This window comes from Barbus barbus (genome assembly GCF_936440315.1).
Source record: "Barbus barbus genome assembly, chromosome: 28".
Lineage (NCBI taxonomy): Eukaryota > Metazoa > Chordata > Actinopteri > Cypriniformes > Cyprinidae > Barbus > Barbus barbus.
In genome coordinates, this window is record NC_136756.1 from 25819704 (window position 1) to 25836756 (window position 17053).

Genomic DNA, 17053 nt, shown 5'->3' on the forward strand with positions numbered 1-17053 from the left:
AATATTGTAAAAAAATAAAAAGCTCCACCATCTTTACCGGGCCATTATGTGTTGCTCACCTACATACGGTCACACATGATTTGAGCACTTATGTAAATAGGGACAGAATGATTCTCTATAATACACATTAACATTTACACCGACGTAAAGTGGTTTGTGCATTGCACATGATAATGCAATAGTAGTGCATGGAAATGCATGAGAACTTGGACCATTATTGTGTTAGCATGCATTATAATAAGTGAATCTTTCTCTAGTGTTACGAGTAAGAACTACATAGAGATCTGACTTGATATGCTTTCAAAAGAAGTTCACCCAAATAATCAAAGGTTACACTTTTCCATGCAATTACAATGAATGGGAAGCTGTCAAGCTGCAAGACAAAGGTATCATGAATCATAAAAGTAGTCCATATGATTTGTGCATTAAATCTGATTTTGTACATCATTGTGAGATTTCGTGAAATGGATCATTTGCATATGGATTCTCCTTTTGTTTTTTAAATAGCAGAATATGGGGTTTAAAATAAAATATAAATGTAAATAATGATACAATGGTAATTTTTGGTAAAATATACTTAAATCAGAGAGCTTGGGATTTAGCATATATAAAAAAACACATGAATGCTTAAACAATGATATGAGCAAAGAAACATCAGGTCTTGATGTTATTAAAACATTTATTTTGTTCTCAGCCATGCGTGGAAAGCACACACGACCATATATATTTGATATATTTATTTTCCAGGTATCAAATGTCTTGCTGTAGGGCTTTATTGAATGATTTTTAAGAACAGAAACACTGAACTAAGAAAGATTCAGAAAACAACGAGTTTTATTCACAGCACAGCATCCTACTGTTGTTATTTCATGTAGGAATTATTGTGGCAAAGCATTCTGACCATCAGCAGTCTGTTTAATTACAATTGATTGCTTTGCTCTTTCTATTATCGATTGTACCATTCAACATCAATACAGCTTCAAATATGACATCTTCATAGACACAGCCAGTGTTGTAGTGTTGCATTTACTTAAGCATTATGAACTCAGCAGAATATATGGACATCCTAAAACACTGATGTAAAAATAGCAAATAGAAAGACATAAACTACATTTCTTCAATGTGATGTGAGCAAAACACAGCAGTCATGTTACTCATGTAACACAGTAAGACTTTTCAGCTAGAGTTTCCCATGCACATTGTCAATCAAACACAAAATAACTGCCTCAAAACACACAAAATAATACATCCATTAAACCTTCTGCAGATTCCTCTATTTACAATATTAAACAAGTTAAACTGTACACTGTTCTTTAACACGGTGCACTCTGTATTGATGTATTGATATTTAATTCTGTCCTTTCCTACAGGTTTCTTTATAAAAGCACCAGCATGTCTTTGGCCATGGAGATCAATCATCAACATTAAATAAATAAAATACATTATTTAAAAAAATAAAAATAAATAAATAAAAGAGCTAATTAATAACACCTAGTTAGAATCATTTAAATAAATAGATATTTAAGCTGCACAAAGCTATCAAATACACAACTGGCTCAAAATAATGTCATTATTTGAGCTTACAATCTAAAATAAAATAGTGTATTATGAGCTGACAAAGCAGTGACCTTGCTGTACGGTTAAAGGTGAGGAGAATTTTTATTCAGGGTCTGTCAGGATTTGTATTTTTATCAAATCTGGTGGTCTTTCATTAAGTTTTTTCTTCTTAGTGCGTGCATGTCCAAAGTTGCACTGTTTTAAATGTCTCATGCTAAAACTTCAATACAATAACCACACAATACTTTTTCTGGAGGTAAAAATTGGACAAAAAGAGATTTTTCCAAATTGCATTGTGCGATCCGCAAAAATCCTCTGGATGAGAAAGGCTTTTGGGCACATTCTATCTATGAAGCATTTCAAGTGTTCGACAAAGATGCTCAATAAAGCATTTTCTGTTCGCAGTGTTAGCAGTTTGTGCTTCACAGTTAGAACCATCGGCTTTATTAAAGTCCTCACCTGGCATCACAAAATACAACACAGCAAAACTCCCCCTTTGACTCTGTTCCTCAGTGATTTGAGATCTCCAGCTGTTCCAAGGGTCACCTGTAAGTACAAAGACAGACCTGTGAATATGAGAAACTCAGCAACACTCAGCAAAAAAGTAGGTTGGTACTTCATGTGCGTTTTAAAGGAATGCTACAAAGAGTGTACATCAAAGTAGAGACAAACTGTCTGCAAGAAAACATAAAATAGCCCCAAACCAACCAGCAAAGATTGCCTAGTTAGCATGATTCTGTTAACCTCTGCTGGAAGACACTGTAACTACACCAGCGAAAAAAAGATTTATTGCCATCTATTTAATGGAATACTCTCCTGCTCACCAAGGCTGCATTCATATTATGTTGTTTGAATATGTTTTAAAATGTAATGTATTCCCCCATGAAGCAAAGCTGAATTTTCAGCAACTATATCTCCAGTCTTCAGTGTCACATGATCTAGATAGATAAACAGAATGAACAAAGGAATAGCTAGCTAGCTAGATAGCTAGATAGCTAGCTAGCTAGATAGATAGATAGCTGGATAGCTGGATAGATAGATAGATGGATAGCTAGATAGATAGATAGATGGATAGATGGATAGATGGATGGATGGATGGATGGATGGATGGATGAGCACAAAAGGTCAAGCAACAACTAAAATGTTGTATGAAAAAGTGAAAGCGAAATGGCTTCTGGGCATGAAAAGTGTGACTTGCTGACATGTTGTTTGTCTCTCTTAACAACTTCCTCTTGTAAGCAACACCCACGAATGACAGATCGGGAGAGAAAGCAAGATGTGCCATCAGATCTAGTGTGCCTCCTCTGAATAGATCCGTGTTGTTTTTATATCACGCTGCTGAATGCTCCTTTGACAAAAACACACACTTGAATGCTTCTTGTGGTGGATGTGGGTGTTTTTACTTTATTACTCAAGTCCTGAAGGGTTTCGGTCACATTTCCTATGAATGCAATATTTTCTAGTGAAGGCAAATACAGTCGTCTCATGGTTGCATCAATAGACCGCAGTTATAATAGGCATTTTTGATAGCAGTATGGGAATACTATCAAAATTGTGCTTCAGGCAGATGATGTACGTACACTGTAAAAAAAATTCCGTAAAATTTACGGTAAAAAACTGGCAGCTGTGGTTGCCGGATTTCTACCGTAAAAAGACGGTAGCAACGTTTTAGGTTTTACGGTTTTAACTTAAATTTACAGTTAAACACTGTAATTTCTTTACTGATATAATCTTAATATACAAACCTATTAAAGTACTGAAATCTGTTTTGTTCCTTTGAAATACACTGATAACCACCATATGCAGGTGATGAGAATATCACATGATGAGCCAAAGCCCATCACAAGCAACTTTTAAACAATAGCATATATAGAAGGTGCACAGTGTCATTCACACAAGCACTAAACACCATCATGGTGAGACTCATTAAACTGAAATATGCTATAAACATTAATTTAACAACATTAGATGTAACATACAACCCTAATAAACATAACTGATAAGAAAAAACTAAGAAGAAACATAGTTATTTCAAAGAAAAAACGTCAAATTCAAACAGAATTTGAAATGGAACGCAGGGAATTCTGGGAACGTCAGTTTACGATTTTTCCCTGTAAATTTTACAGGAACTTTCCGTTAACCATGTAACAGGTTTTTACCGTAGCATTTTCACAGTTTTTTATCGTTAAAATCACTATAATTTTTTACAGTGTACAACGTATAAGTGATTCACTATTATACCATTCTTTGCAATCGTAGTAGGATCACAATGGCAAGGATAAACTATATATTTACATTTTTCACAATGCAAAACTCACTATCACAGTGCTGGAGTGTTGTTGGTGGTTGTCACTGCGTTTTTATAGGGTTTTCTGGTTGTTTGCCTGATTGTTTCATACTGGCCATGCAACTCACAATCCCATCAAGTGCCTATGATATTATGGCCTCTAAATATGGTTTGCATCTCTTCTCATTAAATCAGGATTTATTTGTCCATTTTATCATTGATTAAGCATCCTTTATGCTCATAATTTGGTGTGGGACAAGTTACATGCAAAAGTTTAATGCTTAAGGCTAGAGGTTTGTTCAAAACTTCAGGTAAACATATTTAATATAATATCACCATACTTTAGTTGATTGATTACATTAAAAATGGCAAATTACATGTGTTCTGAAATGTTGTTTACATATTCAAATGAAGCATTATCTATTTAAATATGCACTAATTTACATACATTTCCAAAACAGAAATCTGAACAATGGATAAATTAGAGTTAGAGGCTTTCACAGAAAGATTTTGGATATCTCTTTTTATCACTCGATAAATCAGAAAATGCTGTCAAGAACCAGAAAAAAAAAATACATTTTCACCATTTTCACCGTTTTTAGGAAGAAAATGTTGTAGAAAAACCAGATAAAATGATATATGAACATGGACCCCCTGTGTAAAAACCTTCAGTGCTATGCATTTTTCATTTTGAGAAAACAACTTTAAAGATATGTATTCTAATTGCAATTTACAGACAAATAGATAAAGTGCAATAAAATCAACACTTAAAAGTGTATTTTGTATGTTTTCTTTCCACTAGTCTGAAACGCCAAATAGCCCAAAATCTCAAAACTGACCAGTTCATTAAAAACAGCCGTTTTATGTGACTTGTTCAGTATAAAAACTGGTAACAGTTTATGGAAACTACTTTAACGTAATCACAAAAACAACAGAAGACAAAAGAGACTCTACATGTCTATACAATGAGGTCAGATGCCTTTTTGTCCGGAGTGATTTACGCTGTAATGACATGAGAAACTGTCTCTCTGCAGTAGCCGGGGGTAAAATCCCTTGTTTAAGGCCAAGTGTGAGAGCATGCTAACTCTCCTCTTCAGGGGTGAACGCAGCTAACATCACACAGACCACTGCTTATGACTGTCAATCAACTGTCAAGATGATGATTTGTGCTAGTGTTTGTTTCTGGAAAGCACCATATGGTGCTTTGCGGTCAGAGAAGTTACAAATCTGCTCTTGTGCTGCAAAAGAAACAGCATTATATCTATGCAGCTTTAAAAATGCAAAAGGTATCTAATATTAGCACTCTGTGAAGCTGCATGTATATAATCTAATATGATTACAATAGATAAACCTATATAGTTCAAAGATTGAGTAAGTACAATTATTCTTATTGTTTTAAGGAAATTAATATTTTTATTCAGGAAGCACGCATTAAATTGATCGTAAAGGCATTTATAATATTAGAAAAGATTTATATTTCAAATAAATGCTGTTATTTTGAACTTTCGATTCATCAGATATTGCTATTCCACAAATAATGGAATAACGGATAATAATAATATTTAATAATATTTGACAATATTAAAATTTTTTACTGTATTTTTGATCAAATAAATGCAGCCTTGGTGAGCAGAAAAAACTTTAAAAAATGCAAAAGAACAAAGAAAGGCCTAGTTGTCACAAGGCAAAATTATATTAGCTCTATATCTCAGTACCTACAAGGGAATAACTGCACTAAAAATATATAACAGAATCATTTTGCATTTGTTTTATTAATAACTACATTAATAAAGTCCATAAAATAATGCACTTCTATCCACATGCTTTTCATAATTCATTTTCTGCTTCCAGTTTCTTTACTTGTGCTCCCAAATATTGTTGCAGCGCAGAGAAATATCCATATCAACAAGCATCATTTCAAGAATTTCGTGCAAGCTTAGTGATTTTTTGCTTCCAAAAGCTCAGTAATATGGAAGTAATGAGATGTGCTGCTTCAAACTGCATGTGTTGAGGAAGCAAATGTGTGCTGCAGAGATAGGGAACAAGTGGAAAATAAACCCAAAAGCATTTAACTGCAATTTAAAAGAGGAAGAGAGAGAGAGGGAGATGTTATGGATATCAAAATGTGAGGGGGCACTCAATACAACTCACGTAAAAGGATTCAGGGCACCTTAAATATTGAATTTAAAGCATCGAGTTCCCTAACAATCCCATCTTGGAAGCTTTGAGGACAGTTTATTGCAATGAAATATATTACGGAGCAGTATTTCTCAGCAGATCCCCTGCTATAAGTCATTCGAGGGCATAAAAGTTCACAAGAGCAAGTTGCTGCAAGACATTTTGCAAATATGACTTCACAGCAGAAACTAAACACAGCATAAAACACAATGTGTTGTGGGTAGTTGCCAGGGCTTTGCTATTACTAAAGTGTTCTGAATGTTTTAGTGCATTGCTATGCAGTTCATTGGTTGTTATGGTTGCTAGATGGCTGCTAGTGTGATCGGGCAAGCCGCTACTATTGGAGTCTCTAGAAATGGCTTGGGTAGACTTTAGTGAGGTGAGACACCATAGTGAATTTAACATGAAAACGAGGCTCTGAAGGATGGCGTTAACAATGGTAAACACTGTATAAAGGTCCTATATTGCATCATTTTCACAGCTTACAGCTTTCAAAATTGTTTTATGGAGTTTTTGTCAACTCAAAAGTCAAGTTCGGAAAGTTGTTTCGACAGCTGAACAATCAGTATGTTGTTAAACAACAGTACTCTCCGTTGAACACACTGTACTTCTAGCCCTCACAGCCTTGTTTTCATTTCTGTCAACATTCAATATGGTACTCTGACTAAACTCTTTTTTTAGGTCATTTGTCACCTGATCTGACAACTGAAAAAACATATAAATATTAGATGGAAAACCTCGATTTATTTCAGTTAGTTGCCACATTTCTCATTTGTGTTTAGTTTAATTAAACAAATGTGCTAAAATTACTAACTAGATATAAATTAAATTAAAGCTAAAAACTAAAAGTGAAATAAAAATTAATTAATTAAAATCTTATTTATAAACTTGTAGTAATAAAAAACTAAAAGGTTCTCCCCCATTCAGGGTTATTCTCATTAACGAAAACTATTATTATTAATATTATTCATAATAATATTAAATATTATTAAAACATTTTTGTTAATTAAATAAAGCTGAAATAAAATAAAATATTAAAAATAGCTTTTTCTAGGCAATTTTTCTCATTTTTGTATAGTTTACGTTGAAGCACTAAAGTAACCAACTGGGAATAAAATAAATACAAAATTAAAACTAAACTGAAACTGAAAAATAAATTCAACCTAAATAGTGATATTTAAAAAACGGATTAAAAATTACATTAGAAAACTGCTACAAATGTAATAAATTAACTCCAAACTATAATCGTATATAAAAAGTACTGAAATAACACTGTTCTTATAGCGTCAATCATATTACCTTTTTGGCTCTTATTGGCTTTATTTTTAAAAGTGTGATTTTGAGGGGTTGATTTCTCAACATCCGTGAGAAGGTTATTTTTGATCCTGAATTAAAATTCGATAAACAAATTAACTCTGTAGTCAGATCCAGTTTTTTGCAGCTTAAGGGGCTTCGCAAGCTGAAAGGTTTTCTCAGTTTTAATGATTTAGAGGTTGTTATTCATGCATTCATTTCAATCAGGCTGGATTACTGTAACGCTCTTTATGCAGGAATAAACCAGTTCTCACTATCACGTTTACAACTGGTACAGAATGCTGCTGCTCGCTTTCTGACAGGGACAAAAAAGAGGGAGCATATTACCCCTGTGTTAGCGTCACTTCACTGGTTACCTGTTAAATTCAGAGTTGATTTTAAGGTTTTAGTTTTTGTTTTTAAAGCACTTCATGGTCTTGCTCCAATTTATATTTCAGATCTCCTCCATTTCTATTCTCCTGTGAGAACGCTTTGATCGTCTTCTCAGAAGTTACTGATTATACCAAAATCTTGTTTAAAATCTACAGGGAACAGAGCTTTTTCAGTCCTTGGTTCTATGCTCTGGAACTCCTTGCCTTTATCCATCAGATCATCCCCTACGTTATCTTCTTTGTCTTGCTTTTGTTAGTTGGTATTTTGATGTCTTGCCTGTGCAGCACCTTGGTCAGCACTTGTTGCTTTTAAGGTGCTATATAAATAAACTTGACCTTGACCTATTTGTAGCATTCTTCCAGACTTTAATGGTGTCTCAGGAGATTCAGAACTGACTCCTTGCACTTTTCCAGGGGTCTGAAAGTGGCTGTTACCTGCTACTGCATCCTGTCTGGCTCGATCTTGGTCTCTCCGTTCTGCTTGTCATTGATGGATTTCTGCGAGAGGCGTGAGGACATGGTGGCGGCTTGAACCACAGCCTTGAAGCTGCGCTTGCGCTTCTGGACGTTCTGCTCCGGGTGGAAGATGATGACGTAGAATTTCGGTATGTAGAGCATCCCCAGAGACACAGAGGCACTCAGACTCATGGACACAGTCAGTGTTGTCGTCTGGATGAACATCTGCATCAAACACAGGAAATGAAAGGTCAAGAGATGCAGGTCAAAGGACCATCAGTTCAGCTCAACACAGGATGCACTGAAAAAAATTATTAATTGAATTTACTACATTTTTTTAAGGTAAGTGGTTGCAATCCATTTATTTGAGCTATATTTAAATCAACAAATTTAGTTGACTAACATTACTATTTAAATGTAGCTAAAATAAATAGTTTGCCACCACTTACCTTAAAAAAAAAAAAAGAGTAGTATTTTTTTCAGTGTACGTTATATATAATTGATCATTACAAAGTTTTCATTTGTTAATATCAATTAACTACTTTATTTAACATGAACTAACAATGAAAAATACTCGTAATTATTAATCTTAATTCATATTAATTTCACCTTTGACTATACATTATTAAAATCCAAAGATTTATCTGTTAATGAATATTAAATGTTTATTAATATAAAAAATTATAAATAATAAATATGATAAATATTAATGAATGGACCTGAGCTAACATGAACTAACAATGAACAATTGTACTTTTATTAATGTTAATAAAAAAGTCTAAATACTATAAAAAATGTATTGCTCATTATTAGTTACTGCATTAATTAATGTTAAGTAATTTTTAAATTATTCTTTATAATCATTAATCATAGTTATTATATATATAACTGTCTTTGTGTCTCTTATGCTCATGAAAGCTGCATTTATTTGTTCAAAAATAAAATAAGAGAAAAAAACTGTAATATTGTGAAATATTATTACATTTTACAATAACTGTATTCTATTTGGATAGATATTAAAATCTAAATTATTCCTGTGATGCAAAGCTGAATTTTCAGCATCTTTACTCCAGTCTTCAGTGTCACATGATCCTTCAGAAATCATTTTTCTCATTTCTTATTATTAATGTTGAAAACAGTTGAGCTGCTTAATATTTTTGTGGAAACCATGATACATATTTTTCAAGATTTTTTGGTGAATAGAATGTTTACATTTATTTGAAATAGAAATCTTTCGTAACATTACAAATGACTTTTCTTGCTGAAAAAAGTATTTATTTCAATCAGACAAAAATATCACTGACCCCAAACTTTTGAAAAGTAGCGCATTAATGGCATCCACATTAATTTTATGGCTCTTACTTTGCGTCAGCTATCATTTTGTTTTCCTAAAACGAACAGAAGAAACATCAAACGTGACGCTTAAATAAAACACCTCCCTGAGCAACCTTTTAGCAATAAAATCCTCCTTTGGACAAACCGTGGCTATGCATCAAAATAAACATTCACAATGTTCATCAAATGTGGCTGCCAAGCCAAATAAAAGAGCACCTGCCCACCCAAGAGTGCTCACCAGGAAACGGCACATACAGTATTAGCGCGGCACGTCAGTGGGAAGCTACCTGGCTCGTTTAATCTATGCAGCAATAACTAATGCTCTAATTCCTAATTCCCGCTGACGAGGCTTCTGGCTTTATTAAGATGGGTAGACATTGTCTTTCAGGCTCCAAAACATCCCGTTATCAACCTCCTCCCACAGTCAAACCCCCGGAACCTCATTGGTGGGCGGAAGAGCCTTTGTCTCTGTGTCATGGTGTGTCTTTGGGAGATAAAGGGGAGAAATGAAATGTTTTTTTCTCATCTCATCCCTTTTCATGTCTGCCATATCAAAGGCCTCTTCAAAAAAGAAACTCTGAGCAATACAACTTGGACTTGTTATCGTGAGCCTGGCAGGTTGTTGCTTACTTCAATGCCTTCATATTGAAATGACTTCATTTCACATAATTTTCTACTTAAGGACTTAAACGGTGACTAAGCTCCGCTCTTTTGTTGATGGATTGGAGCAGAACTGTGAGAACACATTGTGGTGGAAATACAGGAAGTTGTTTCACAGAAAGATGGTGTTGTATTGCTATATATTGTGTTTTGAAGATGTGTAGTATTGCTCTGTCTTATGATAAATGTATGAGAAAAGCATTAATAACTTCTAATTTCTCACTGTCAGAGAATGCGGCCTTCATTACAGTTTTTTATACAAGAACAGTAACACAGAAACAGCTAGCAACACTACAGGTAATGATGAAAATCAGAGTTTGCAACAGATGATGCTTCCATGAAGTGATATTTTTGTTAAAAGAGTGGGATAGTGGAGAAATGAATAATAAAGCATTAAAAAGGTATTTTTGCAGTGATGCCATAGAAGAATCATTTGAGGTTCCCCAAAGAAGCTTTTTTCTTAGTGTGATAAACATTTTAACAATTTAAAGAACCTTTTCCCACTATATAGAACCTTTGTGGAATAAAACATTTCCATGGATGTTAAAGGTTCTTTATGGAACCGTCAATGGAAATAAAGAACGTTTATTTTTGATAGTGTGCTCCTCTCCTAAAACACCACTGAAATCACTTCTGAGGAGGCTTTTTTGCTAGCATGTGGTGACCTCATTTGCACTTCTGCATGTTCAAACTTGGCATTTCATGTTAAGTTACAAGTCAAACCTGGCAAGTTGTGTTAGTATGAAAAGTTTGAATATGTGCATGTGCAAATGAGATTTAACCACTGTGTTGAGCAAGAACATTTATAACTTGTATATAACAAAAAGTTAGTATGCTATTATTATTATCTCAGAATATGTGGAATATAGTGAACGAGTCATTTGGACTAGTTTTATAGAGAATTTTTGTCACTTTATTTTATAGTGAATTTTTGTCACACAGTCCAAAAGTTAGGAGGTGAGTTTTTTAAAGAAGTGTCTATGTGAAGTGTCAAATATTGTGAATGTTATTAAAATGTTTTAAAGGATGTTTCTTATATATATATATATATATATATATATATATATATATATATATATATATATATATATATATATATATATATAGTATATATTCAAATATATGTATTAGTGCTGGGCAACGATTAATTATGATTAATTGCATCCAAAATTAAAATTTTTGTGTACATAATAAATGTGTGTGTACTGTGTATATTTGTTATGTATATATAAATACACACACATGCATGTATATATTTCAGAAAAATATGTTGTTTATATATTAAATATATTTATATATAATATAAATTATATGAATATAAATATATACACGTAAATACATGTAAATATTTTCAAAATATATACTGTATGTGTGTGTCTTTACATATACATAATAAATATACACAGCACACACAGATATATTATATAAAGAAAAACTTTTATTTTGGATGCAATTAATCACGATTAATCTTTGCCCAGCACTAATATATATGTGAATATATACTATATATATATATATATATATATATATATATATATATATATATATATATATATATATATATTTGAATATATTTCAAAATGTAATTTTCAGCAATAGTTATTATTGTTGAAAGTAATGTCGAAAACAGTTGTGCTGCTTTATTTTTTTATGTAAACTGTGAGACATAGTTTTTTTCAGGATTCTTTAATGAATAGAACTTCAAAAGAACAGCATTTATTTGAAATGGAAATCTTCTGTAATATTAAATATGTCTTTCCTGTCACTTTTCAATTAAATGCATCCTTGCTGAATAAAAGTTATAATTTCTTTCAAACAAAAATCTTACTTTTGTGCATTTTGGCGCATGTATAAAAAAAAAAAGAGACAGTCCTCCAAACATCTCGTTTTATGTTACAAGCAAAAAAGAAAATCATACAGGATTGGAACGACATGATGCAAGTTAATGCTTTGCATTTTTGGGTGAACTACTTTTTTTATCACCATTAGCAATGAATCCATTATAACACACTTCTCACCTTCTCAGTGGACTGTGCTGTGCCAAAGAAAATAGGCACGAACGCCAGCCAGACGATGCAGGTGGTGTACATGGTGAAGCCGATGGGTTTAGCTTCGTTGAAGGTCTCAGGAACACCTCGGCTTTTGACCGCATACACAGTGCATGTGACCATCAGCACGATACTGTAGCTCAGGCAACAGATGAGCGACAAATCAGACATGTCACACTTCAGGATGCCACGCGCCAACTCTGGATTGGGCGGCCGCTGCTCCTCGTAGTCCACAGTGGTGTGTGGCGGCATCACACCAAACCAGATGAAAACACCCACAACCTGCGGAGAGACGGGAGGAAGTAAAAGCTGATCATTAACGGCGAGACTGAGTGAGTCAGAAGGGCAGACTCATTTGTCAAGAGCTGCTGTTTGATTGATGTAGAATAAAGTGTAAAAGAAGCTGTGTTTTAGCCAGTCTACAGCAGACAAGACTTTGCACAAGATTACTGGTTAAAATAGGCCTGCTATCAGCCTGATTGCTCTTAATGATGGGTTTTAAAGTGCTTTTTTAAAGACACAAAAGAAACTATAAGATCCTTTCCTCGCTTTGTAATAACGTGACCAGATTTCTGAAACGAAAAAAGGGGATATGTCTAGTTCAGCTGAAATGTAGCACTTAAATTTCCAAAGTTTTTCATTCTGGATTAAGACTTTTTATGTATTTTGACCATGATAAATGTAGATTGTCAGAAAAAAAATACAGTGCACCCTTTATAATATGCCGTAATATTAATATTCAAAGGTTCGGGTCAATCTTTTTCAAAATAAATAAATACTTTAATTCAGCAAGGATGCATTAAATTTCTCAAAAGTTGAAGTAATACATTTATAATGTTACAAAAGATTTCTATTCATCAAAAAATAAAAACTATCACGGTTTTCACAAAAATATGAAGCAGCACAACAATTATATTGAAGTAATGATGCTGAAAATTCAGCTTTGCATCACAGGAATAATTACATTTTAAAATATATTCAGATAGAAAACAGTTCAAATTGCAATAATATCTCACAATATTATAGTTTTTACTGTATTTTTGATCAAATAAATATAGCCTTGGGCAGAATCAAAGAGAAAATAAACTTTATTACCTCAAATATTTTGTGTAACTGTAGGTCTGTAATGTAATGTAAAATTGTAGGTTTTATGCTGGATATTGCACCATATTGCTTTAAAAAAAAACTTTTCCTCACAGTTCCTAGGTCAACAACATATGTGTTATTTATAGATCTGATATTAAAAGACTATCGTGTGTCTTAGGGCTACTACATCACAAACTGTGCTCAGAAGTCTGTAATCAAATCTTATTATGAACTCATATTTCCCATCTAATTCAGACAGACAGCTACAGACATGAAAGTACAGTCTTAATTTTCTGAATTGACTTCTGTCTAAGTTATTTACTCCTTTCTCTAAAACTGAAAAAAGATGAAATTGAAATGACAAATTCGATGTGAAGAAAAAATTATATTCTATTTCAAATATTCTACATTTTAAACACCAAATAAATCAAGGACATTTCAAATTAGACGTGTGCTCACGGTAAATCTTGATATAAGTGCGCAGGATCACTGGATGAGAGCAGCTATTTAGAGGCATGATTTAGAGAGCGTCCTTTGCACCTGTTCTCAATGGGAACATTCCGAAGTGACTCATCCCGATTGAAGGTGCTCATCAGGTAAAGCGCAAAACTTTCCGAGAAACTTCTACGGCTGGGAGGAGAAGAGAGCAGCAGCCGGGCGGCCGGCGTGTTGCCGGGGAGACAGATGTTGCTGTCAGAATCGCTCGGCGGAGTTCCGTTCTCCACTCAGCATCAGTGACACATCTGCCAACATGCGCTGGATGAGGTGCCGAGAAATGTCCTGCTGTCAATCATTCTCCCGCAAACGTCCTGTTAATCTCATCTCCCCCACGCCTCTGCCGGTGAGTCATGCGCATAATTCTGGGGCTAAGCTCCAACTACAAAAGCCTCTAAAATATTATTTTGTAAAAGTTCAAATCAGCAGTTTTTAATCGCCGGAGAGGTGTTTATCAGCAGACACGATGTGTATCGACAGCAGTGGGGCTTTCTTGTCACCTGTAAATCATTTTTCGCCTTCATTGATGTTGAATCTGTTGCTTTTGCACATTAGTGTGTTTGGTACGTTTGCTGGCACAAGCAGAACGAAGCCCAGGCACTCAACATGATGAGGTCTGGAGGCAGCTTATCAGCTTCGGCAGAGTGTACAAACACAGGAGAATCTGCTTGACTGGGAAACAGCTATTGACAAACCCTCACAATTCATCCATAGGGGCATGTTGAGAATGGAACAACAGCACAAGGGCTCTAGTTTCCATAACCAGTGGCTCTGTGGTGCTCGTGAACCTGTGTTTGGCTGGAGGGAGACAGACATGTACGTTTCATTGAAGATCGGGACCTGCTAAGTTGCCTGTGAAGTCTGTGCGATGTGCAGCAGAGTTTTCTTCATTAATTCAGTTAATTAATGTTTTATTCAATAATTCAATCGTTTGGCCTTGCATTCATCATCGAAGCTGCCACGGCAGTTTTTAATAGATGTATGATGTGTGTCTTTTTTTATATTGAATACTTTTGCTATGCAAACTTAATATGCAGAGATAACTCATTAATTAGTAAATTTTCCAGAAAAATAAATATGTACTCTAATGTTCAAATGACTGGGAGCAGTAAGATAAATACTCATCATATTTAATTTTTTTATATTAATTTGTAATATTTTTAATGTATTATTTTTAACAGTTGTGACATACAATTAAGAAATATTCTAGGTTTTAAATTTTAAGTAATAAGATGGTCATCTTGGTCAACTTAGAAGTTTTTTTTTTTTAAAGAAATTAATACTTTAATTCAGCAAGAATGCATTAAATTAATCAAAAGTGACAGTAAAGTAATTTATAAAGTTACAAAACATTCCTATTTTAAATAAATGCTTTTCTTTCTTTTGAACTTTTTATTCACTACTAAAGAATGTTGAAAAAATCCACAAAAATATTAATCAGCACTTTTATAATAATAAATGTTTCTCAAGCAGCAAATCAGCATATTAGAATGATTTCTGAAGGATCATGTGATACTGAAGACTGGAGTAATGATGCTGAAAATTCAGCTTTGCATCACAGGAATAAATGACATTTCACTGTATTTTTGATCAAATAAATGCAGCCTTGGCGAGCATAAGATACTTTTTTTAAAAGCATTAAAAAAAATGTACCAACCCTAAACTTTTGAACTATAGTGTAAATACTTTTAAATTAAAAAAAAAATTATGTTTTCCAACCAGCCCAACAGAGTAATTATAGGATATGGATTGCACCCCTGCAGGAAGCAATACAGCAATTATCACCAATTGGCTTCAAGCTTTACACTTCACATGCTCACCTGTACTGAGATCAGTATGAAGGTGATCATAAGTTGCGATGTGGGGCTGATGAATTTTGGCGGCGTCACAGACTTCTTGCCCTGCTCGAAGATGCGGTAGATCCGGTTGGTCTTTGTAAGCATGGCTGAGTACGTAATGCTCATGCCCAGCCCCAGCAGCAGCCTGCGGAAAGCACACACCACTGTCCCCGGCTCAGCGATCATCAGGAAGGTGATGAGGTAGATGAGGAAGATTCCCGTCAGGAGCACATAGCTGAGCTCACGGCCCGCGGCCCTCACGATGGGGGTGTCGTTGAAGCGGATGAAGGTGATGATGACGGACAGGGTGGCCAGGATGCCAAGAATGGCCAGGAACAGAGGGATCATGGCCCAGGGTGAATGCCACTCCAGCTTGATGATGGGAGTTGGGCGGCAGGCCGTGCGGTTGAGGGTCGGCCGCATGTCGAAAGGGCACATCTCACAGTTGAACTCGTCGGCTTGGAACTGATAGCCATCACAGAGCTCACAGTGCCAGCAGCACGGGACACCCTTCACCATCTTCTTCCTCTCACCCGAGCGGCATGGAAAACTGCAAACCGAGTCCGGAATCTGACGGGATCCACCAGTCCACTGCATCTCTTCCACCTGATGAAATACAGAGAATATTTACAAACAATTAAATTAGAAAACAGAAAAGAAAGTCACCCGTTGAACCAAAGAGGTCATACTTTTAAGTTCAAGATATGTTTTGGAACATACAATACACCAAAAAGCTTGGGCTCTGGAAGATTTTGTAATGTTTTTTAAATAAAAAAAGTCTCTTATGCTCACCAAGGCTGCATTTATTGGATTAAAAACAGTAATATTGTGAAATATTATTACAATTTAAAATAACTTTTCTATTTGAATATGTTTTATTTCTGCGATGGTAAAGCTGAATTTTCAGCGTCCATACTCCAGTCTTTACTGTCACATGATCCTTCAGAAATCATTCTAATATGCAGATTTGCTGCTCAAGAAACATTTCTAATTATTACCAATCTTGAATTCAGTTGTACTGCTTAATATTCTGTTGGAAACTGATAAAAAATTTTTTTCAGAATTCCTTGATAAATAGATAATTCAAATAAACAGCATTTATGTGAAATAGAAATCTTTTGTAACTTTATAAATGTCTTCACTTTTAATTATTTTAATGCATCAATCTTTTTAACAGTAGTGTATTTAGCCAAGTAACCAGATTAATAGCTCTAACTAGGCTAAACAAGACAACCATCATTTGTTTAGTGTCCTTGAAACAGTGCAGAACCTGAAATTTAGTTATAATTGTTAAAAAAATAATTAAATATAATAAAACTTTAGAAAAACACTAAATAAAAACATAAATTAAAACCATTAAAAAAAATAAAGATTTTATTAAATGTTAAAACTTTACCGACTATGGAAAAGTGGGGGGAAAAAATTATC

The 17053-nt window shown here is 34.2% G+C and overlaps 1 protein-coding gene across 1 annotated transcript in view; it reads right to left on the bottom strand.

The window, feature by feature from the left end:
- Positions 1–8145: 8145 nt before the first annotated feature.
- Positions 8146–17053, bottom strand: part of LOC306848142 (metabotropic glutamate receptor 6-like) — a gene marked incomplete at both ends in the record, with an annotated part of 37026 nt that continues 28118 nt past the window's right edge. Inside the window, 3 exons of the mRNA XM_079382510.1 lie at positions 8146–8388; positions 12177–12488; positions 15608–16231. Of these exons, the coding sequence (XP_079238636.1) occupies positions 8146–8388; positions 12177–12488; positions 15608–16231 (1179 nt within the window). The remainder of the gene's footprint in view (positions 8389–12176; positions 12489–15607; positions 16232–17053) is intronic.